The sequence below is a fragment of the Quercus robur genome, chromosome 7 (genome assembly GCF_932294415.1).
Source record: "Quercus robur chromosome 7, dhQueRobu3.1, whole genome shotgun sequence".
In the NCBI taxonomy this organism is placed as follows: Eukaryota; Viridiplantae; Streptophyta; class Magnoliopsida; order Fagales; family Fagaceae; genus Quercus; species Quercus robur.
The window spans coordinates 6,960,098-6,983,553 of NC_065540.1; the positions used below are offsets into that span (position 1 = coordinate 6,960,098).

General features: G+C 33.7%; 1 protein-coding gene and 1 long non-coding RNA gene across 2 annotated transcripts; both read left to right on the forward strand.

Moving 5' to 3' along the window:
* Positions 1–516: 516 nt before the first annotated feature.
* LOC126691968 (uncharacterized) lies at positions 517–4,921 on the forward strand. Its single transcript, XR_007644912.1, has 2 exons — positions 517–1,227; positions 3,831–4,921. It is a non-coding gene; the product is annotated as an uncharacterized LOC126691968 (long non-coding RNA).
* Positions 4,922–21,063: 16,142 nt separating this feature from the next.
* Positions 21,064–22,699, forward strand: LOC126691964 (thaumatin-like protein 1). Its single transcript, XM_050387301.1, has 2 exons — positions 21,064–21,231; positions 21,825–22,699. The coding sequence occupies exons 1-2, from the start codon at positions 21,177–21,179 to the stop codon at positions 22,499–22,501; spliced, it is 732 nt and encodes a 243-aa protein (XP_050243258.1). The 5' UTR covers positions 21,064–21,176; the 3' UTR covers positions 22,502–22,699.
* Positions 22,700–23,456: the final 757 nt, after the last annotated feature.

Genomic DNA, 23,456 nt, shown 5'->3' on the forward strand with positions numbered 1-23,456 from the left:
TTTTATATTATATTTTATTAAAATATATTTTTTAATTTTTTATTACACTTTTTATTTGCACATACAAAATTAAAAACTAATTTTTTATGTGAAATAATAATCATTTAAAATTTATGATGATTATAGCAACAATTTAAATTTATACAAACTTATTACATGATATAAATGAATGACGTTTCAAAATATACCTTTTTTTTTTTTTTTTTTTTTACCATTTTACATTAATCGATGCAAGAGCTATACGCTTGTACCTCATTTGTGACGTGGTAATTTAAGTTTAAAATATAGAGAGTGAAAATTCGCATAACATTCTCACTCTTTTCAAAAAAAAAATAAAAAATAAAAAGTCACACACAGAGACTTTAAAGGAATTATTTACTGTTTAAGGTAAAAAAGCAAAATATACCGCTGGGTACGAGCAAGGCTAATTGGGTAATTTCGATAATGGGCACAGAGTACAGAGTCAGTTCTACATCACATTGGCTTACGTGCGTTTAACTGCAACCCTAGATTTATTTTAGATTTATTGTCTACCCTTTTTTTTACCTCTCTTTACAGTTCACATTACGCGTGTACTTTATTTTATGTCTCTCACCGAATCTTCATCTTTCATTCATTCAATCTCTACCTTTTCAACCACTCCTCCGCCTCTAAAAACCACATCTCCACCGTCTGCACTAAACACCATATCTTCCACCCTCCCTTCGACCTTCTCTGCGTCTCTCTCTCTCTGTGTCGCAAGAAGAGAGATCTTAGGTATGGCTTTTTTTTTGTTAATTGTCATCAGATCATGTGTTCATCGGTGCGGTTGACCGGTTTTTGGAGGTATTTATTTTTTCACTACACACAGAGAAGAGATGGCATCTCTTTTCTCTAAGATGAGGAGCCTCCACCACAAAGCCGAGGTTGCAGATCGGAGTAAAGCAAAAAAGGGGGATGGGGTAGATCGGAACGCCGTGTCGAGATTATGTTTTCATGGCTGTTCGGTGTTCATTAGTGCGGTTGACCTTATTTTTCAAGGAGTTATATTTGAACCACACACACCCAGTCGAGAGAGAGATATCATGACATCGGTTTCTCCAAGATAAGAACACCTCCAAGGTTGTTGGCGATGGCTGTCTGTGTGTTCAGACATCGGCCGATCTGAGTAGAGCAAAGGTGGATGGGTAGATCGCCGATCGATAAGGTGTGAACTTTCGTTGGTTTATCGAGACCTATCTATCAAAGGTATGCTTCCTTCTTATTCTTTTCCGTTATACCCTGAAAGTATATTGAAGTTATTATCATTTTTCAAATCTGAGGCTATGATGACTGTGTGTTTGTGTTATACTTATTCCTGCGTTTCCTTATATTATTTTCCCTTATTCTTTGTTTCTTTCTTCCAGATCTGTGACGTTTTCTTATATATATCTTTCTTTGTTTTTGAAAGAAACTAGGTCCCTTTTTTCAGAATGAAAGAAGGGCATGAAAATCTGGGGTAAGAGATAAGCTATTACGTGGCTTTTACCCCTTTTTTTAACGTAATGTAAGTTACACACGTGGGTGGGGTGGGGGCTGGGGGGTTGTGGCTGCCCCAGAATTTTGACATATTCTATATTTTTTTTTATGTATATAAAATTATTTTACTATTTTGAATTTTTGACCTACAAAATGGCTCAACGATGCTTTTAAAAAAAATAATTGGCCTTACTTTATTTTTTTCAATTTCATTTTTTTTTTTTTATAGAGAGATAGTTCTTTATTTTTCTCTATTTCAGTTATTATGGTAAAATGTGATCTTATATTTGGTGAATTTTTTTTCCTATGGATGTCCTAATGTATGACTTATATCCCACACACACATAATACATAATGCTAGGTTTTTTTTTAATAAAAGTTTGGCACCTTGTTTGGAATTATCTTTTCAACCCATTATGTGGCGATTAAGTCATTGAATCATTAACAAAAAACATTTATTACTAAAACTGCACAAGAAAAATCTCATTAGTTGCTACATAATGGTTTAGAATAAGATAGCTCCAAACATATTCCTCCAAGTTTTGATCATTCATGTTTTTGAAAATTTCATTAGTTCAATTGAAATATTTTTTACATATAATTTGAAACAAATGTATTTTTGATAGAAAATACTAAGTGTTTTTTTGGGTGTGTATATATTTAACTTATGAAATAAAAAAAGTGTGTATATGTGTGCGTTAAAAAGGTATTTTTTGGGTTGTCTTGACTAATATATTAGTGTCACAATTCTCCGGCCCCAGCACTTTAAATTTTCTGGAAAATTATTCATTCTCCAAAAGCATTATCTAGAAAACTGTCTCATTTTCTTGTGTTTGGTAGTGACGTTGAAAATGAGCTGAAAATGTGATTTGTCATTTTCGGTGTACACAAAAAATGCATTCAAGCTATAGAATATAAATTTTTTTTAGTCGCAAGAAATATAAACCATAGGTCTTGTACGAGTGGAATGGTCAACTAGACCAGTTTCTGTGAAGTACATGAAATCCAAAACCAGTCTTAACACCCAAAAAAAAAAAGTCTTAACACACTACTACCCTGCACCTCTCGCCCCTGCATCCCCCCCCCCCACAATCAGCTGTTTCTGCTGCATCTCTAGCACGTCCAGGCTGCACATTTAGTCAAGTGGTAAGTTTAAGCATGCACAATTTTTTGGGATAGCAAGATATTTTCTATTATGCTTCTATTAGGAATAAAAGCAACCAGAGCAGGGTCAATCAATTTGCTTAACATTGGTCTGAGCCTACCCACATAATAAATCAAGAACCTTCTCCAATGATACCTGCATTGTAAATCAAGAACCTTCTCCAATAATACCCACTAAATCCCAAACGGCCCAAATATAAAACTCCGCAACTTAAAAGCTTCACTACAATGTATGAAAAGGTGGTCCACTGTCTCCCTAGTCCCCACTACAACAGCACATACAACAACAACAACTCACCATTGAAAACAAGAAAGATGAAATTTTGCTTACAAGAGAAGTACCTCTAAAATGCTAATTACAGAATGCAGGTGTATAAGCTCTCATTAAGCCAACAAAACTTAGGTTATGTTTGGTAATCTATGAACTATATATTATATATTGTTTTTTAGGCTAATCTATGAACTTTTTTTTAATTGATATAAAAAAAGATGTGTCGAAACAATCACATGCCAGCATAGCAGGTACATGCATTTGTTGCCAGACTAAAACATGCTCACTAAAGTATGAACACACAGGCATTGTATCTTTCAAACATAAGACCAAAGCCTGAACATGAAATCTCATTTAACTCTAGGCTTGGGTCGAACTTCATATATCATTGGTAATTGATGCTCAAGTTTGTCATGTCTGGCAATTCCTCTTGTCAGGCTGTGAACAAAGAGGATTTCATGGATGACGAGAGGAAAGTGGAGGGAGGGAGGAGAGAGCGGTGGGTTTGTGTCTGGCTGCAAGTTTAATTTGGTCTTTGTTATTGTGCTTTTGGTTTCACTTTTCTGTTTCAGCTAGGACTCGAAGCCTAGACTTCATTAAGTTCATTAGGCTTCTCCGTATTTTCATAACTGAAAACAGGTTATTAGCTATTCTCAATTTCCTTTGGAAATTGAGATTTGGAAAACATTTTTGTTTTTTGTCTATTTTGAGTTACCAAACAATTTTTTTGGTCTAGAAAATAGAAAATAGTTTTTGAAAATAGAAAATTGGAAAAAAATAAAGTAAAACAGTTGTCAAACATACCCTTAGTGTTCTAATTGTTTAAAATCAAAATCAATGCAGGAATATTCATACTTGGATATTTTCTAAATGTATTTGCTGGACTAATGAATCTCAGGTTGGCTCTATCATACAAATGCTAGAGATTGATATAGTGGAGGACAGGGTGTAAACTTACGGAAAGGATGCCCAGCATGCATAAGACAGAAAAGTGAGTGCAGGTGAATTAACTTACAGTTGCCTAGAAGTAGATGTTTTGACAAGGAAAGGTTTATCACTATCCATAGTAGTGCCAACCTTAACTTTAGATTGTTCTCCATTTCTGTCCTGGTCACTCCCGCCGTATTCTAATGATACTGAATCAATTGATCCCTGAAGAGATGAAGGCAATGGCACCTTGTCTGGTGGGACATATATGAGAATGAATACAGATATTGCTAACATGGTAAATGCAACCCACACTGACATGGTTAAGAGAGATATTGTCTCCACCTCACAACTGTTGCAATATTTGCAGTAAGAGGATAATCACCTGATGCATCCTCTTTTACAAGTAAAGGTTTATCACTATCCATGGAAGTGCCAACCTTAACTTTAGATTGTTCTCCATGGCTGTCCTGGCCACTTCTACCATATTCTTTAATGGACCCCTGAAGAGATGAAGGCAATGGCACTTTTGTCTGGTGGGACATATCTGGGTATCAATAGGTTAAGAGAGCTATTGTCTCCACCTCACAATTTTTACAATATTTTTAGTTTCCCACATATTTTTGCATATTTTTACAACTGTTACAATATTTTTCTAATATATCATAAAGTGTGAGGTAATTTGCATATGTTTCCAATAAAGTAAGGCTTTAGTGAGTTTATCAGATAGGCCAGAATTGCATAGTCTAATGAAACGTGTTTTCTAGCTTTATTTCAGGAAGAGACAAGCACCAAAATAAAAGAAACAAAAGTAATGACAAAGAACAAGAATGCATTGGAATTGAGAGATGTTTGAGAGATCTGTGGATCTTCTAAAGTCTTTTCTAGTTGGGACGTTATTTGTGTGGTCTCATACTGGGGTTGTATTTGATTTCCTTCAATCTGCTTACATATTTTTGTCTTGTTTCAAGTACACTTTGTAAACATGATGGACTTTTTTAAAAATGAAATTATCCATTACCTATCAAACAAAAACAAGAAGATTGCGCTGGAGCTGCTGAACTATGGCATAATAAAATCTCACACACAACCCAATTCTACACATTCAGATGGCCATTACACTCTTCTAGCTATAATGCTACAGTTAGGTTTCCTCATATATGTAAGGGATCATCGAGGAACCCACTTCATTCACATAAAATTCATATTAAGTGTATCTAGGGTGGAGATCCCCTTTCTGGCAAAGAAAACTCAGAACAAATTGCCAACCAGTTCTATTCAAAATTTCTCTGATAGATCAATGATTTCAAATTGATATTATTCTAAAAAGGAATTTTTTTTTTTTTATCATACCCATTTCTGATTAATGATTTCAATCAAATGCAATGCATACAGAAAATCAAATCAAAGTACAAATCTACTACCAGGAAAGAGTATAGAGGAAATCAGGAATCAGATTCAAGTAGATCTGGTAATTAATCACCTTCATCTTGCACTTATCCATGTGCTCTTTTAGCTCGGAATCTCCCTGATAGATGTCCTTGCAATGAGGTCACGGGCCACGTCCTTTAGCTGACAGGTCTCTCTTCTTTCCTTGAAGATCGAACACCCTGGGATTTTTGCTCTTCCTCACCATTTGAGACCGCTGAGAAAAACAAGAAGCAGCTTAAATCACCCTTCAATGAAGAGACAAAACCGGAAGTTGTGATTGCAGTGAAAAGACACGAAAGTAAGGGCTATCACTATATATATATATATATATATATATATATATATATATTATGTTAAAATGCAAAACACATAAAAAGGGGTTAATTTTACGAACATTTTGTGCTACGGTAATCATATAAATTCACATAATTATACACTTATTGTTGTGCGTTATTATTAAGTAAAAATCTGTGAATTTTATATAATTTTTTAATATACACCAATTGATGTGTGCTCTATGTTTTTCCAAAATCTATTTTAGTCTCAACTTTTCTTTCATTTATTTTAGTTATTTGAATTTTAAGTTCATTCATTTAAGGCATTTGTCAACTTTAGTTTTAGTTTTAGTTTTTTTTTTTTTTTTTTTTTTATTATTTTTTTTTTTTTTGAGGTGGTAGTGTTATTAAACTCGGCTTGACCCGGCCAATCAGACCGGTGACCTAGCACATTGCTCAAGCCGGGTGATCAATTGGATCGGAAAAATATGTGACTTGGTTAAAACCAATGCAACCCGGTGGGTTTTAAGCAACCGGTGTGACCCGGTTGGGTTTTACTAACATAATCGGGTTTGTGAATTGTGTAAAATTACATAAGAGATCCACTTTATTGACTATTTTATTATTTAAATGTGTGATAATATGGTAATTTAAACAAAAAAAAAAACCTTAAAAAATCCAAAAAAAGCATTGTTCTCTGCGCCCTATCCTACAGATTCACACTTTGTACTTTATAGTTTGTACATGTATCATCACTTTTCAGTTTTCACAATTCTCAAAACTTGCTGCAACAGGCTACTATTGTGCATAAATTTTTTTATGCTTTGAAGTCTGAACAGATGTACTTGGCCAACAATTAGCATGTAAGTATGACCATATAACTCTATGCCACTGCCACCATTTTCTTTTGTTTAGGTTTTTATTAATATACTTTATTTTTTGATTGCTTTTTAGTTTAGGCATCTTTGGTTTATTTTTATTTTTATTTTTTTGGTCATGTACAGTGTGAGTGTGTGACATTGTTTCTTCTTTGAGTTTTGACTATTTTGTTGCTTTGAATTTGTTTGTTACTTTAGGTTTTAGCTGATCTTAACTTTGCTGACAAATATAAATTAATTTTTTTTTTGTTTCTTCTAATGCTATTGCTAATCAAGAAGGGCAAGGTTTCAATGTTGTAAAAGATTTTGATTGCAATTTGCAAAGAGCAATTTCTGATTTCTTGTACTCCTAATTAAGGAAATGTGGTTTTAAGAAGAAAAAGAAGATCCTAAACGTATTTAACCATTATTGCCTGGTAGGTTTTCAAACTCACAATTATCACCATCTTCTTAATTGTCTTTCTAACTCTAAAGTGCAAATCATCACAAATGATATCAAGTGGTTACCCTTGCAAAAATTTGGCAGCATTTTCAAGGTAAACACAAATTGAATAAACCCCATCAGTATTTTGGATGAAATCTTAAAACTTTATGGCCTGTTTGGAAGTTAAAAAAAAGAGGGTTAGTAGAGTAAAGGGAGGGAAAGTAATTCAATTACTTTGTTTGGAAGTTTTTTAAGGAAGGAGGGGGAGGGGTTTGGAGGGTTTCAACTACCTCCAACCCCTCATTTTTAATTCTCCCAAATTAGAGAGATTTGGAGAGAGAGTAAAGTAGATAAATTATTGACCAAATGAATTCTCTAATTTACGCTTTTTAAATTAACAAAATTACAAAACCATTATATAAATAATATTTGTTTGTTTTCTGAGAAAATTTAACATTGCAAATGACAAATCTTCCCAATGCTTTCTTACAAACCAAACACAATTTCTGGGCTAGTCTTAACTCTTTTTTGGGCTAGTATCTTTATAGTTTCTATCTCCATTCCCTCCACCGAAGCGTCGTTGTTCTTGTTTTCGATTTTGTCGGAGTTGGTTTAGCCTGAAGCAAGACGGCGATGGATCAAGGCAGCGAGGCTGAACATTGCGGAGGCGATGGAGGTCAAGCAACCGACGGCACGGTGGGCTTTGAGCATTAGGACCTAAGTGAGCTACTTGGTGTTTTTGCATCCTCGGTGGCCTTTGTCTCTAGTATGACTTGACCCGGGCGAGTCGGTTGTGATGAGAAAATCGTCCTCTATCGGACCTTCCAGTTCCACCATTGACCAATTCGGATTCTCCATCTTCACCACCACTGGCATGCCACGGTGGCTCTCTTTCGCCCACCATTGAAACGACAATGACCAATTGGGTTTTGAATTTTTGAATTTTTATTATAATTTTTTTTGAGGTAATAAAAATTATTTTATAATAGTTAATATTAGTTTTATACTTTTATTAGTGGTATTTGATGGAATGAGAATGTTAATTAAATAATTATTTAATCTAACAAATTAATCATAGACCAATGTTGCAAGTCCATTTTCAAATAGGGGTAAATTTGTCTATTTAAATCATTTCCTGTTCTTTCCATTCTAATTTTTAAAACATTCAAATAAGAGGAATGACTAATTACTCTCTTTCCCTTACTAATTTTAAAAACATCCAAATAAGGTGGAGGATAATCATTATCCTCTACTCTCCTCCCTCTCTAAACTTCCAAATAGGTCATTACAGAATCCATTATAATGTTTTCAAGCTCACTCATCACCAAAACAACTACATTCATGATTTTGTCCACAACTTTTGAAAAATATATTGCTTAAGTGTCTTATGATATGCCAATTGGTCCCTTTTCTTTAATGTCTCATGTGTAACTTCCTTCTCTCGTAATAAATATTCCATAACACATTCATCTTGCAAACGAAATTTCTAATTAAGCAACTTTTTTCTATACATAATGTAGAAGGGCAAGAACTTTCATAAGATATTTAGTTTGTATCAAGGAATTTTTAATTCAAGAGTTTTCGACCTATATATTTTTTTGTTGGAAAGGTACACATGTACCAGATAGATCTTGAATCCCCTGACCTCACCCTCTACGAGTCTACCTTGCTCTTACAAGGAGAGAAGGTGCCATTTGAGCTAAGCTGATTGGCGAGTTTTCTATTTATAATATAGAAAGAAAATTTTATTATCAGTTTTACTAAATATATTTAAACGCGTTGGCTTCGTATTACCTACTATTGAAATTGTTCAAAATAAGCACCAAGTCAAAGAGACTTACTAAGTCAACCAAATGTGATCCTATTGAAACAAGTAGGCCTGATGCTCTTCGCCAGTCTGCATTTAGCTTCTAAATAAAAGAGAACAACCTAGGAGAGTAATAAAAGTTGTTCCAGGAATAAAATAATTGAGCATGTAAAAGAAACCTGTGAATCTGAGCACCAAGCAACGTAATCTCCTAAAGTAACACCTTAGACAAAAATGATGTATTTGCATTATTGTATAAGATGTTGGTTATGGAGGCCCTATAGTTGCACAAGAGATAAGATAACTATAAACCAAATTTGAAGGAATGATATCCTCAAAAGTTATAGATTCATAAGGCCATTTCCGCCTTTCTCTATTGATAAATTACACACGCACTTAATGTGTCTTAAACTCACGACCTCACCCTCTACCCATTTTCTTATACAGGTGAAGGTGCCATTTTTGTAAAACTTTTTTTTTTCTCAGTACCATATGAGTAAAATTGATTAGAAAATGCCAATCTAAATTTATAATGAGGAAACAAAAGAGCGAGTTTGACTCAATACTCATGTAATACGCATAATACTGGAAAAGAAATCCTTAATTATAACATTTTTATTTTTTATTTTTTTATAATTCGATAGTTATAATGGGGTAGGGAATTTGAATTCTAAGGGTTCGTTTAGATAGAGTTTATTTTGTTGAAAACTAAAAACACTGTAGCAAAATAATTTTTAAATATGTGAATAGTGTCGTGAGACCCATTTTTAACGTTTTTTTTTTAATAAAGTACTTGTGGGTCCTGTGAACAGTACACAGGACCCACTGAACAGTGCTCTATGTCTCCTGAAACGCATGCATAAAAAAAAGAAAAAAAAAAAAAAGAAGAGGAAACACCAAACGTGAAACGCGTCGACGCAATTAACTGAATCCAAACATATACTAAATGTTTTGGAAACACCAAGAGGTTTTTTTTTTTTTTTTTTTAATTTTTATTTTATTTTTTTATTTATAGTTATCTTGCAAACACTAAGACTAAGAGGTGCCAAACCCTCAAGCATATAAGCTCATGGCCATGTTAAACACAAATAGTAGTTACCAACTGTTTGAGATGGTTATATTGTCTGCACCTGTCAAGCAAAATTCAACCTGAAAATCTACCTCTCTCGTTCAATGTCAACCTTATTCATCAATGGTTTAATGTGTAAATTGCAAGAAAATTATTGGTACGCGCAATCTCAACATTAAATAAGAATCTCATATTTTAAAAATAATAATAATATAATTTCCCAGACATAAGTCTAAGCACAATCTTACTAAAAAAAAAAAAAAAAAGAGTCCAAGAAAAATATTGAGAAGACTCATTATCAAGCATGAAGCAGTGAAAAGAAACCGATTTCCCTCATCAGCTCATGTTCTCCAACTTAAAAAACTATAAGATAGTTCAATCACGAATATCAAGCTACTACGTTCTAAAAGGGAAAGAGGACTAACTTGTTTTGCCTTCAACATAACATATTACTTTAGTCAAATCTTTCAAGTTAGAGCATTCGACACAAAAAGCTTGTAAAACCCATCCAGAAATTGGGACAAATCAATATTATTCAGACTTATTCCTACCTATCTATTAAGCTTCAAGTTTTTCAACCCTAAAGGCAAAAAATTTACTTAGCTTGAACAAGATGGAGTTCTTCGCACAGTAATTCTAATCAACAAGATAAATTAGTACCTATCCCCAAAAGTTTAAGCTATAAAAAAAATATTAAATTTAATCATTTAACGAGAATTCTAATACTCTATCTCACATGTGGGTCCAAACTGCCCTTAAATTTTAGAGCCCAACGTGTGAAATTTTTAGTTTTGTTTGTTTGTTTGTTTTTTTATTTTATTTTATTTTATTTTATAAATAGGACGTAGAGTGGAAACATTTGCACTGATATCATGATAAATTAATTATTGTCCCAAAGAGGCCAGCGTGTGAAATTTTTATTTATTTTTTAAATACGATGTAGAGCGAAGACAGTTGCACTGATATCATGATAAATTAATTATTAATCCAAAAGCTTAAGTCATTAAAAAAAATGGCAAATTTACACATTTATCGATAATTCTAATTGAGAATTATGGGTTTTGAACTAATTTAACATACTAAAAAAACTAATGCTAACAATAAAAAACTAACTAGAGTAGTAAAGTAAGGGTTTTTGCCATCATTTGACAAAAACACTGAATCCAAAACAAAAAAATTACGCTAAAAAAACACTAATCACGTTCCACATTTGAACACAGAAATGACATAATCAAGCCCTAAAATTTCATGTAGAATATAAAAAGAATTAGTACCCGTTGTCCTCCTAGAGATACGATCCAGCAACAACTGCAACCAGCATTAGCTTCAATTATTAACCAAATTCACTTTCTCTCTTTCTCTCTCTCTCTCTTTCTCACACACGCACACACACACAGAGAGAGAGAGAGAGAGAGAGAGAGAGAGAGGTACAAGGCGGCGATGTCCTTGAGGCAAGTGGAGGTGGTGGCTCTGACAATTGGGGAATCACCAGCTAGCAATGAGACGAGAACCTAAACGGCCCCTGAGTACGTGTATGTGTATATGTATATATATATATAAGCACCGAACAAACCAAAATTTTGAAATTAAGCGAATTGAGAACTAGTGTTTTGTTGGTTTTTATTTATTATTTATTATTATTATTATTGTAGGGACACGATTCTCAAACGGCCCAACGATTACGTTGGGCTCGCACGTGAAGGATCCCTCACAATAAAATTTGTAGAGAGTGGGCTTAAAAGGCTAGCGTTTGGTCACAGGACGTTGGTCCAAACCGGATTTTAAGGAACTCAGATAAGAAAAGGCTTCGGCCTGGATATCCAAGCCCCACAGTTTTATAACTTGTGGGATTGGGCTTCTCGGATCAGGTCCGAGGAGCACTAATGTTTTTCTCCGGTTATCCGGCGGTGACTTTTTCGTGGTGGTTTACATATATTATCCGGTTATTCTCATCCCTGGAGCTTTTTCCGCAGGAAGTGAGATGGATCCCTACCTAATTAGTTTACCTTTCCTTTTATACTAGCCTACGTTTGTTGTCCCTCGTCCACGTGTAGGGTCAATTTTTCCAGGACTGATATTTGTCCCGTCAATCTAATCCCAGAATTGTTGGGGATTGTTAATAAAGCCTAAAAATCAGGTTCTGTTAGGTGTAAAGTCTTATCAATGAAGGGTATTAAGGACAACTGTCCTGAGATATTTTAGATCTTCTTATGGATTTGTTCTTATAGCTCTCTTTTACCCCTTTTGTCAAGGGAGCTTTAGGCTTGCCGAGGACTAAGCCGTCCTCGGCTGCATATCTGGGCCATCCTCAGCCTTATACTTTTGAGCTTGGGCCACGACTTTCTTCAGCTTGGGCTTGCGGGCTCCCCACGAGCAAATGGGCCTGGCCCATAAACTATCGGGCCCCACAATTATTATTATTTATTTATTTTTTTATAAATATAATTTGATAGTTAGTGACCATTTGGCTAGAGTGATGGCAGTTTCAAATTGTTATTTTTAGGCATTTGGTAAAATCTTGAAATTGTGCTTTTTAGTCTTGTAAATGTAAGAAATTGCATTTTTGTAACAATTACAGATTGCCACTTTTAAAAAAATTTTAAATCAAAATATTGAACCAAACTCAATATTAGGGAGAAGGATTTGAACATTGAACGTTTTTATTAGACTAAAAACATAAAAAAGGTGATGATACAAAGTTCTTTACCATTATGATTATCACTAATTCACTATTAGGGTGAAGGATTTAAACATTTGATGCTTTTACTACAAACATAAAAAAGTGATGATACAAAGCTCTTTACAGTTATGATTATCACTTATAATATGTTTTTTGGGCAATGTCAAAATAGAAGATGGAACTCGAATTAGAAGGGAGAATTTATTCATTCCAATAATTTTTGGTTCAAACCAATAAGAAAATGACACGTCATTCATCATTTCAATAGTGTGTGTATGTGTGTGTATATATATATAAAGTCAAACCTGTGATGAAAATTCAATTAGAATCCTCAATGTGTCCTATTTAATTTTTTTACCTAGTTTTTGTGTCAAATTTATATATAGTTAAAGTCAGAGCTAAAAGAATATTCAATTAGATTCTAAATTGGATTACAATTGTATATATATAATAAATTCTAAATTATCTAGACTCAAATTTTTACATCTCGTATCCTATTTATTTTTTTAAAATGTTGCGCCAAATAAGTTAATTACATGCAAAACACGGTAAGTTTGCTAGAAATTAGCCATAAAAAAGCCAAACATCGTTGGTGTCCTAAGTCCTCCTCCACGTCCATAATCCACACGACCAAACTCACATTTTGTTCTTCGATTAAATGAGAAAATTGAATATAGATATGTGAGATTAGTGACTTAAGTTTGTATTCTCCAATGGAGTAAATGTGATGTGGGTTTGGGTCAAATCGTAACACCAACGGATCCACACGACCAAACTCCTTTTTTTTTTTTTGGTTTCTCAAAAAAATAAAAAATAAAAATAAAAAAGGGATCCAGATTCCTCTAGGCCGTGGTTACAGGCATGTTCTTTAAACCAATTCCTCTCTCCTATTTTATTTGTTTATTAGTTTTAAAATGATAATAATACAAAGGCACCCATGCACACGGCCTAATTTGTAGTATTTGCTTACAACGGGGCTAGGTACTTTTGTTCTTCAATGAACAAAGAGAAAACATAAGGGCTAGATATTTTTGTTCTTTATGAACCAAGAGTGAACATGATTGATGAAGCAGGATTGAATAAAATCTTGAGTAGGATTGAATTTGTTTTCAAGGGATTACAGTTAAAACATGATCAATCCAATCTTATGATCAATAGAAGTGGGAGAATAGAAAATAGGGAGGGGATGAAAAAATGAGAAGATAGAAAATAGGGAAAATTACAATAAATCCACCTGTGGTTAGGCCCTTTTTCACTTTGCCTACTCGTGGTTCAAAACTTAACACTTTGCCCACCTAAGGTAATTTCCGTTAGGAATCTGTTACCCACCTCTCCCTTTGCCATTAGAAAAACATATTTTTAGAGAAAAACAAACGTAACAAAAATAAAAAAGTTAGGGTTTTGATTGCTTAAGAACTTCTATGAGAACATATGCCCAGAAAAATCAAGCCTAAGTCAACCACTATAATATCATATTTTCCTTCTCTCTCTCTCTCTCTCTCTCCAATGGTGGAGTTAAGGAGGACATCAGACACCACAGCGAAAGGCCAGATCGACCACAACAGGAGAATATTAATTCCTTGCCTAGATCAACACCATTGTTTTGTGAGGAATCCATCCCGATGGTCTAGATTGGACTGTGATGCCTTCATTCTTGCTTCATGGGTTTCTTTTTTTTGTGGTTTTGGTTGTGGGTTCTGTTGACGACTAAATTTCTAATTTGAAATAAATTAAACAAGTAAAATAGTTTCACAAATGCGAATTTGTATTGATGAATACATGGTACAATTCTCTGTGATTACAAAAGAGTGATCATCTGATTCGATCTCCTTGAAAGATTTGTTAATTGGTATTGTGGTAATGTGATTTTGACTTGAACACCAAATATCCTTCAATTTGGTTGAAGGATGGATCAAAGACCCTTGAAACAGAATTATAATGAATCTCTGGCTATGAGCTTGTTAGAAATTCTTTTTTCTTCATGTTCTTTGTATTCTTTGTATGTTCTTCGTCTTCGAAGGTTTCTCATGAAAGTTCTTTGGGGCTTTAGAGGCTTGAATCCATAGAACTTCCCTGATTTGTGGTTTGTTGAGGTTTCTGGAGGCCTTAGAGCTTGATTCAAGTGAACTTTTGAGATCTAGGAAGATGATTTGGATGATTTCTCTTCGAATGTTCTTTGTATTTGAAGGTTTGTGATGAAAGTTTTTTGGGGGCTTTGGAGGCTTGAATCCATAGAGTTTCGCGAATGTGTAGTTTCTTCAAGTTTTTGAAGGCTTTTGGGCTTGATTTCAGCAAACATTAAGATCCAGGTAGATAGTTTGGATGATTCTGCTTTGAATGTCCTTCGTATTTGAGGTTGAAGTTCTTGAAGTTTCTAGAGGCTTTAGGGCTTGATTCCAGCAGAGCTTCTATACTTTTGTATCTTCTTTGATGTTGCTTGTGGCATGGATGCCTTGGTGTGTCCCAAGATCTCTTGGTCTCTTGGTGTGTGGAAATGCCTTAGGAAGACTTCTATTTATAGGAGTTCAGGGGTAGATGAGCGACATGTGGCGAAGCTTGATTGGTGACATGTGTCACAGTCTGATTGGAGGAATTTTAAAACTTTTTCTCCAAGACACGTGGCATCTTTTGATTGGCCAAAATGCTTTGATTTTCAAGGTGACACATGTTAACACTCGATTGGACTGCCTGTGTCATCGCTTACACGCGCCGAGCTGCTTATGTCATCGCTTACATACGCTGATGTGTGATTGATTTTTGCATGCATTTTATGCCCTTATTTCAACGACACTTGGCAAATTTCTGTTGGTTTCTGAATAGTGATAGCAAAACCTAATAGTAGCATGTGGCGCTTTGTAATTGGCCATACTTTGTGGACTTAGTAGCATGATGTGTCAGCTTGTGATAGGTCGGGAATTTTCCTTCTCTACAAGTACTTCTGATTTTGCTTTTTTTCTTTCATCCCAACGGTCTAGATCGGATTGTGATGCCTTTGTTCTTGCTTCGTGGGTTTCATTTTTTTTGCCGTTTTGGTTGTGGGTTCATCTGATTTTGCTTTTTTCTTTCATCCCAACGGTCTAGATCGGACCGTAATGCCTTCATTCTTGTTTTGTGGGTTTCATATTTATTGTAGTTTTGGTTGTGGGGATTTTGCTTTGTTCTTTCATCCCGATGGTCTAGATTGAATTGTGATGCCTTCGTTTTTGCTTCATGGGTTTCTTATTTTTTTATTTTTTATTTATTTATTTTTTTTTGGTGTGGTTTTAGTTGTGGGTTCATCTGATTTTGCTTTGTTCTTTCTTTCTCTCTCTCTTTTTTTTTTTTTTGGTAAGAAATATAAGGAAATTTGGAGAACCGAGATTGAAATTAAAAGTTTTTTTTAGAGAAAAATCCATAACCTAGGCGGAAGGAATAATTGTTTTGAGATTGAATCACCACCCTTTCTGCTTTGGTTTCTTTTTTGGTGGATTTGATTTTGGTGTTGGTTTCTTTGTTGCTGAGAATGTTTACTTCTCATTTGATTTTTACTTGTTTCTTTTTTTGATCTAAAAGATAGAAACTTTCATTGATATAAGACAAAATACACAAAGTATGACCCCTGTTTCTGCATACCGAAAATAGGGGAAGAGAAAGTCTAGTATCAGCCGTGTTACATCATTTCCCATGCTAAAGAAAACAAAACTCCAGTGATGTTCATACCTTTCTAATGTTCATACTTTTTTTTGTATAAATGTGTTTTATGTTTGTTTTCGTCCAAAAATGTGTTTTTTTTTTTAATGGCAAATGGAGAGGTAGGTAACGGATCCTTAACAAAGCAAATCTTAAGTGAGTAAAGTGTTAAGTTTTGAATCACGAGTAGGCAAAGCGAAAATCGGCCTAACTACAGGTGAGTTTACTGTAATTTCCCTTAGAAAACATTTTATTTTTGCTCATTTATGTTTGGTTGGAGGAATGGAAAATTAAAGAGATGAAAAACTTTTTAAGTTTAGTTGAGAAGAAAAATAGTAGAATAAAAAATATGATTTATATAAATTTACTGTCATGCTTCTATTAGATATAAAAAGTAATGAATTATACTTTTATTAAAAAAATGGAGTGCACTTCATTGAGAGAGAGAGAGAGTACAAAAATGTAAAATAAATGAGGAAAAAAAAAAGGATTGGGTGAAAAGTGCACACACAAAAAAAAAGAAAAAAAAGAAAAAAGTAGGAACGAAAAAATAGGACAAGTGAGAAGAAGTCTGGAAAAAAAATTTGGACAAAGTGAGAGTGAACGTTTGTTGCACAGGGAAATTTGGTATCTCCAAGTGGGATTTTTTTTCCTCTCTATTTATTCTTCAAATTGGGGAGATTGCAATTCGGTGAGTCAGGGGAGAAAACCCTAGGACCCCAATTTTCCTTCCCTTTTTTTTCTCTTACCAAATACACCAAAATATTATTTTCTCTTTTATTTTTTTCCATCATTCTTAAAATCTACTCAACCAAACAATCCAATCATGAAAAGTCATCCATTTCTCTCTATTAATGGGATTCTAGAATAACAACAATGCACTCATGCATTCTGTTGGACTTCAATTTTGTTATTTTATCCAACCTGTAAAGCTTTATGGCCTGTCCCCAATATTCTCAGGCTAGGAGTGCATCACAAAGTTGACCAATATATTTATTAACATTATCCCTATCTGTCTCTTTTGCATCACGACTTCTATGGCGTCGGCCACCAACTAATCTAGTGCTATTCTATATCTACACTTATAGCCGTTACTATTAGCATTGTCATCATCAGGTTCTAGACCTTGCTCAGGTTACAAATGGGCCGGGTAACTGGGACAAGATGCTCTACATGATCAACTAGATCATTAGTGTGATAGTGTCTACCTCATCGTATTACAAATTTCTTTTGACAACGTTGTTTGAATAACAGTTTTAGTTATTTAAACAATACAACACGCATGTTTATAATATTTTTTCATCTACAAATATTTCCATAACACTTAAACAACTTTACTAAAACAACTTTACCAAATGTGCAGTCCCACAAAAAATGGTACCTAAGTCCTTCAAGTGCAACTGGATTCTCTTTAAATTAAGTTGGATAATTAGGATTTTTTTGCGTAGGTTTGTTCATCATATAAATTAGCCCCAATTTTTTGGATCCTTCACTACTATTACTATTATTTTGTGATAATTCGTTTGTATAAATTTACTTTCATACTTCTATTAGATATAAAAAGTAACGAATTATACCTTTTTTTTTTTTTTTTAATGGAGTGCACTTCATTGAGAGAGAGAGAGAGTACAAAAATCTAAAATAAATGAGGAAAAAAAGGATTGGGTGAAAAGTGCACACAAAAATAAAAGAAAAAGAAAGTAGGAACGAAAAAATAGGACATGTGAGAAGAAGTTTGGAAAAAAAATTTGGACAAAGTGAGAGTGGACGTTTGTTGCACAGGGAAATTTGGTATCTCCAAGTGGGATTTTTTTTCTTCTCTATTTATTTTTCAAATTGGGGAGATTGCAATTTAGTGAGTTAAGGGAGAAAACCCTTAGACCCCAATTTTCCTTCCCATTTTTTTCTCTTACCAAATACACCAAAATATTATTTTATCTTTTATTTTTTTCCATCATTCTTAAAATCTACTCAACCAAAAAATCTAATCATGAAAAGTCATCCATTTCTCTCTATTAATGGGATTCTAGAATAACAACAATGCACTCATGCATTCTGTTGGACTTCAATTTTGTTATTTTATACAACCTGTAAAGCTTTATGGCCTGTCCCCAATATTCTCAGGCTAGGAGTGCATCACAAAGTTGACCAATATATTTATTAACATTATCCCTATCTGTCTCTTTTGCATCACGACTTCTATGGCGTGGGCCACCAACTAATCTAGTGCTATTCTATATCTACACCTATAGCCGTTACTATTAGCATTGTCATCATCAGGTTCTAGACCTTGCTCAGGTTACAAATGGGCCCGGTAACTGGGACAAGATGCTCTACATGATCAACTAGATCATTAGTGTGATAGTGTCTAGCTCATCGTATTACAAATTTCCTTTGACAACGTTGAATAACAGTTTTCATTATTTAAATAATATAACACGTATTTTTATAATATTTTTTCATCTATATATATTTCTATAATATTTAAACAACTTTACTAAAACAACTTTACCAAATGTGCAGTCCCACAAAAAATGGTACCTAAGTCCTTCAAGTGCAACTGGATTCTCTTTAAATTAAGTTGGATAATTAGGATTTTCTTGCGTAGGTTTGTTCATCATATAAATTAGCCCCAATTTTTTGGATCCATCACTACTATTATTATTATTTTGTGATAATTCGTATGTTTTTCAAACGTCATAGTAAAAAAAAATATAATTGTGAGTTTGGTTTGTGCGTGTGTGTGTGTGTTTTTTTTTTTTTAATTTTTTTAATTTATTTTTTATGACATCTAGTCTAATAAGTGGGACCTACAGTTTTTAAAATATTTACAAAAGTGTCATTGAGCAAAATTGTTTGAAATCTAAAAACTGGTAAGAAGAATTTTTCAAATTCAGTGTTTAAACGCTCTAAAATGAGCAATGTAACTCAAACACTTTTAAAAAAACACCCTTACCATATTTTTTTTTCTTCCAGAATCATAGTTTTCAATATTTAAATATTGAAAACTATTATTTGGAATCATATATCAAACAGGCCCTACCTACGAATATATTTCTAACAAGATTTAAACATTCTAAGCACCTTAAGGCTATGTTTCTTAAAGAGCCTACCTACAAATGACTAGGGATGTGTACACATGCCTCCTAGCAAGGAGGATTTATACCCTGCAACGGGTATATGTTACCTGTATCTCACAATTGGTGGGTCTCACTCCTTAATGAGACCCACCAGTTGTGAGACACAGGTAACATATACCCGTTGCAGGGTATATTTTTTCCCTAGCAAGGGAGTGTATGTAAGGCAAAGGTTGCATGACACACCCTAAGGTAGAAACCCCTATTCTAGCCTAAACATGCTTCTAGTTAGAACACCTAAAACTAGAGAGGAAAAAAAAAAAAAAATGCTAAGGCTAAGAAAAATAAATACCAAAACCCTAAAGAAGACATAATAAAAATAAAAAAACATTTCTAAAAAAATTTAAAGAAAAAAAAATTGTTAGCTATGCTCTATAAGAAAGAAACAAAGTTTTGATTTGGTAATTTCCCTTATTCTATAGTGAATGGAAAAAGAAAAAAGAAAAGACGTTGTCAACATCAACAATAATTTAAATTAAATAGATACAAAAATGATGATAGTTAATTTTTTCTTTTAAAAAAAAAAAAATATTGATGATATGATAAAATCTAATCCTTTTAAATGTCTAGATAAGAATTTATAAACTATTCCATAAAATTACTCTAAAAACTTTAGATCTCAATCCTCGTCTATGGTAAAATTTTATTTTTTAAAATTATGAAAATATCTTTTTGGCCGAAGGAATAGAAATGGAACCTATACTAGATACCAAGATTAGATGCCCTACGAATTGGCTGCAGTCCTCCTACCGGTAATTGTAAATATAACTCCAGCCACCTCCAAAAAAAAAAAAAAAAAAAAAAAAAAAAAACCTCCAGCCGCCTCAACAATTTCAAAGCATCAAACCATTCCCATGTTGAAATCAGATAAATAGTTTTGGCACAACTTAGAGTTTGGATAGGGTTATCCTCAAATTTCCAAGGTCATAAATCTCTATACGTAACCTTTTAGTCATGATAATGTTGAAATCAGACTAGATGCTTCGTTAATTTAAATTAATTTAAATTATACGTAACCTTTTAGTCATGATAATTTAAATTAAATAGATACAAAAATGATGATAGTTAATTTTTTCTTTAAAAAAAAAAAAAATATTGATGATATGATAAAATCTAATCCTTTTAAATGTCTAGATAAGAATTTATAAACTATTCCATAAAATTACTCTAAAAACTTTAGATCTCAATCCTCGTCTATGGTAAAATTTTATTTTTTAAAATTATGAAAATATCTTTTTGGCCGAAGGAATAGAAATGGAACCTATACTAGATACCAAGATTAGATGCCCTACGAATTGGCTGCAGTCCTCCTACCAGTAATTGTAAATATAACTCCAGCCACCTCCAAAAAAAAAAAAAAAAAAAAAAAAAACTCCAGCCGCCTCAACAATTTCAAAGCATCAAACCATTCCCATGTTGAAATCAGATAAATAGTTTTGGCACAACTTAGAGTTTGGATAGGGTTATCCTCAAATTTCCAAGGTCATAAATCTCTATACGTAACCTTTTAGTCATGATAATGTTGAAATCAGACTAGATGCTTCGTTTCTACCTCACATGCACGTTGTTAAATTTTGAATACAAAAGTCTATTGAACATAACAGTCATACTACTATATATGACGTTTGAAAACCTGTTTTGTAAACGACTAATTCCCACTGGCCACTGCTTCCCTTACCAAATATTGACACTTGTAGATTAGTCACCGACTCACAGTAGCGGTAGCGACCCGCATCCGTAATGGAAAGATAACAATCAAGTGGGTCAATAATATAAGAATTCCTAGAAAATCCAAGTCCAATTTTCCGTATGTTTAGCCTTTAAATCAGCGTATAAACGACTATATATACCACGCTAAGTTCATTGGATTAGCACCAAGCCATACCAAACTCAAGTTCATCATTCTTCATATACACTTGTTAGTTGTTACCACCAAATTAAGCAACAATGATGAAAATCCTGGCACTCTACGGCCTTACCTTGACCCTCTTTTTCTTATCTGGTATGCCTCATTAATCACTATCTACTTCTGATATGAACTACCATATTGCTTTTGTCAGTAATTTTCCTCTTTTCTAATCACAATAATATTTTAGGTTGTAACACTTTTTTTTTTCTTGAAAACTCGTGGACATGCAATCTCATATCGGGCGGCTATACAATAAAGCCATGAACCACTCGGATTAAGATTTCATTATTATATTCACTAATTTTTCACATGAAACGTATTTTAGATTTTATGTACTGGACCCTTATTCTTTCTCTCTTGATCTCTTCTAACATATAGTCCATAGAGGAATAGGCCTCTAATGAACAGGTCACATAGAGGCAAGTATACTAGATTTCATGCACATTCATATCATCGATGATTCTTATTTATTTATTTATTTATATGGACACCTCTTATATTTCAATTGCTCAATATAATTTGGATACCTACGGTTATAAACTTGAGTCGTCAGGTCTTTTACTAATGAAACACTTACAGACATAACCATCATCATGATAAGTGATTATATCTACATGTAAAAGTTTCTGCTTACAAGATAGGTTTTATTTTTCATGTTTAAAAGTGTTTGGTTTACTTGCATGCAGGTGCGCACTCTGCTAAAATAACTTTCACAAACAACTGTCCAAGAACCATCTGGCCAGGAACCCTAACTTCGGATCAAAAACCTCAACTACCAAAAACTGGATTTGAGTTAGCATCCAAAGCATCTTTAACACTGAATGTTCAAGCTCCATGGAAAGGCCGGTTCTGGGCTCGAACCCGATGCACCACCAAATCAGGAAAGTTCACTTGCGAGACCGCTGATTGTAGCACCGGTCAGGTTGCATGCAACGGTAATGGTGCAATCCCACCAGCTTCTTTAGTAGAAATCAACATAGCTGCCAATCGTGGGAAGGACTTTTACGATGTTAGCCTTGTAGATGGCTTCAACTTGCCTGTTTCTGTAGCCACCAGAGGCGGCACTGGTGATTGCAAGGCCACAAGCTGTCCAGCCAACGTGAACGCGGTTTGCCCAGCGGAATTACAAGTGAAAGGGTCTGATGGGAGCGTACTTGCTTGTAAGAGCGCTTGTACTGCTTTCAATCAACCACAGTACTGTTGCACTGGTGCATTTAACACTGCGAAAACATGTCCACCCACAAAATATTCTCGCATCTTTAAGCAAAAATGTCCTCAAGCTTATAGCTATGCTTACGATGATCCTACCAGCACCTTTACCTGCTCTGGTGCACCCGACTATGTTATCACATTTTGTCCATAAATTATAGAGAGGAATTATGCGTTCCCAAATTGGTAATAAGAAACCGATATGTTTCAAGTACTAAGGCACATGTATGTATGTGTCAACGAAATAGTTATTTGAATAAAACATAGACCAAATAAATACTTCAAAATTTTATCTTTTTGAGAAAAGTGTGGTTGTGCTTATGAGTTATGAAAATGAAGTTTCTTCGTGCTACTCTATCACTTGTTATTCATGTTGTACTAAAACAGAGGATTTTTATTCTTGTGGATAAGCAGACAAATTTAAATTTAAGAGTAAATTGCAAATCACACCTCTCAAGTTTGGGGTCATTTCATTTTTTCTTCTTCTAATGTTTCAAAGTCTAGATCCACTCCTCTAATGTTAGGGGTCATTTTAATTGGCAGTTTTAACTGTGCAAATGTGTTTGTTAAGTGTGAACTTACTCAACATATTTTAACTGATTCAAACATGAATGGATTCTCAAAGAGTTGAAAAATCATTTGGTAGAATTTTTTGCCAACTTTCTCAACTCGTTAATTTATGTACAACTTTTGAAATTGTAAGGTAAGCCAATCAAGGAAGTCAATATCGTACTGGATAAATATATCATACCAGCCATTAAATAGGTACCGTTACTCTTACAAAACGTATTGGAAAAAATACTAGGTTGTATCGGCCTATTTCAGTTGTATCGACTGGTATTGGCGTTTCGGCTAGTACAATAAAAAATATAAAAAATTGAAAAAGAAATTATTAAAAAAACATTTTATTTAATCTAATATATAGGTTAATGTACTTAAGCTAATATGTAGGCTTATAAAAAATATGTGGATTTTAACTTTTATGTTGATAAACATAAAATTTTATAAATTCAACTAGTATAAATAAGTTCCTAAACAAGAACTAAAGAAAGAGTGATTCGGCTTTGATTTGGTAAGTAACAACTTTGACCACTTTAGCAAGATAGTAA

Bases quoted from the DNA above. Each gene is read 5' to 3' on its own strand.
- LOC126691964 (XM_050387301.1), top strand. From the start codon at position 21,177: ATGATGAAAATCCTGGCACTCTACGGCCTTACCTTGACCCTCTTTTTC. The intron at 21,232-21,824 runs GTATGCCTCATT...ACTTGCATGCAG, and splicing joins GACCCTCTTTTTCTTATCTG to GTGCGCACTCTGCTAAAATA.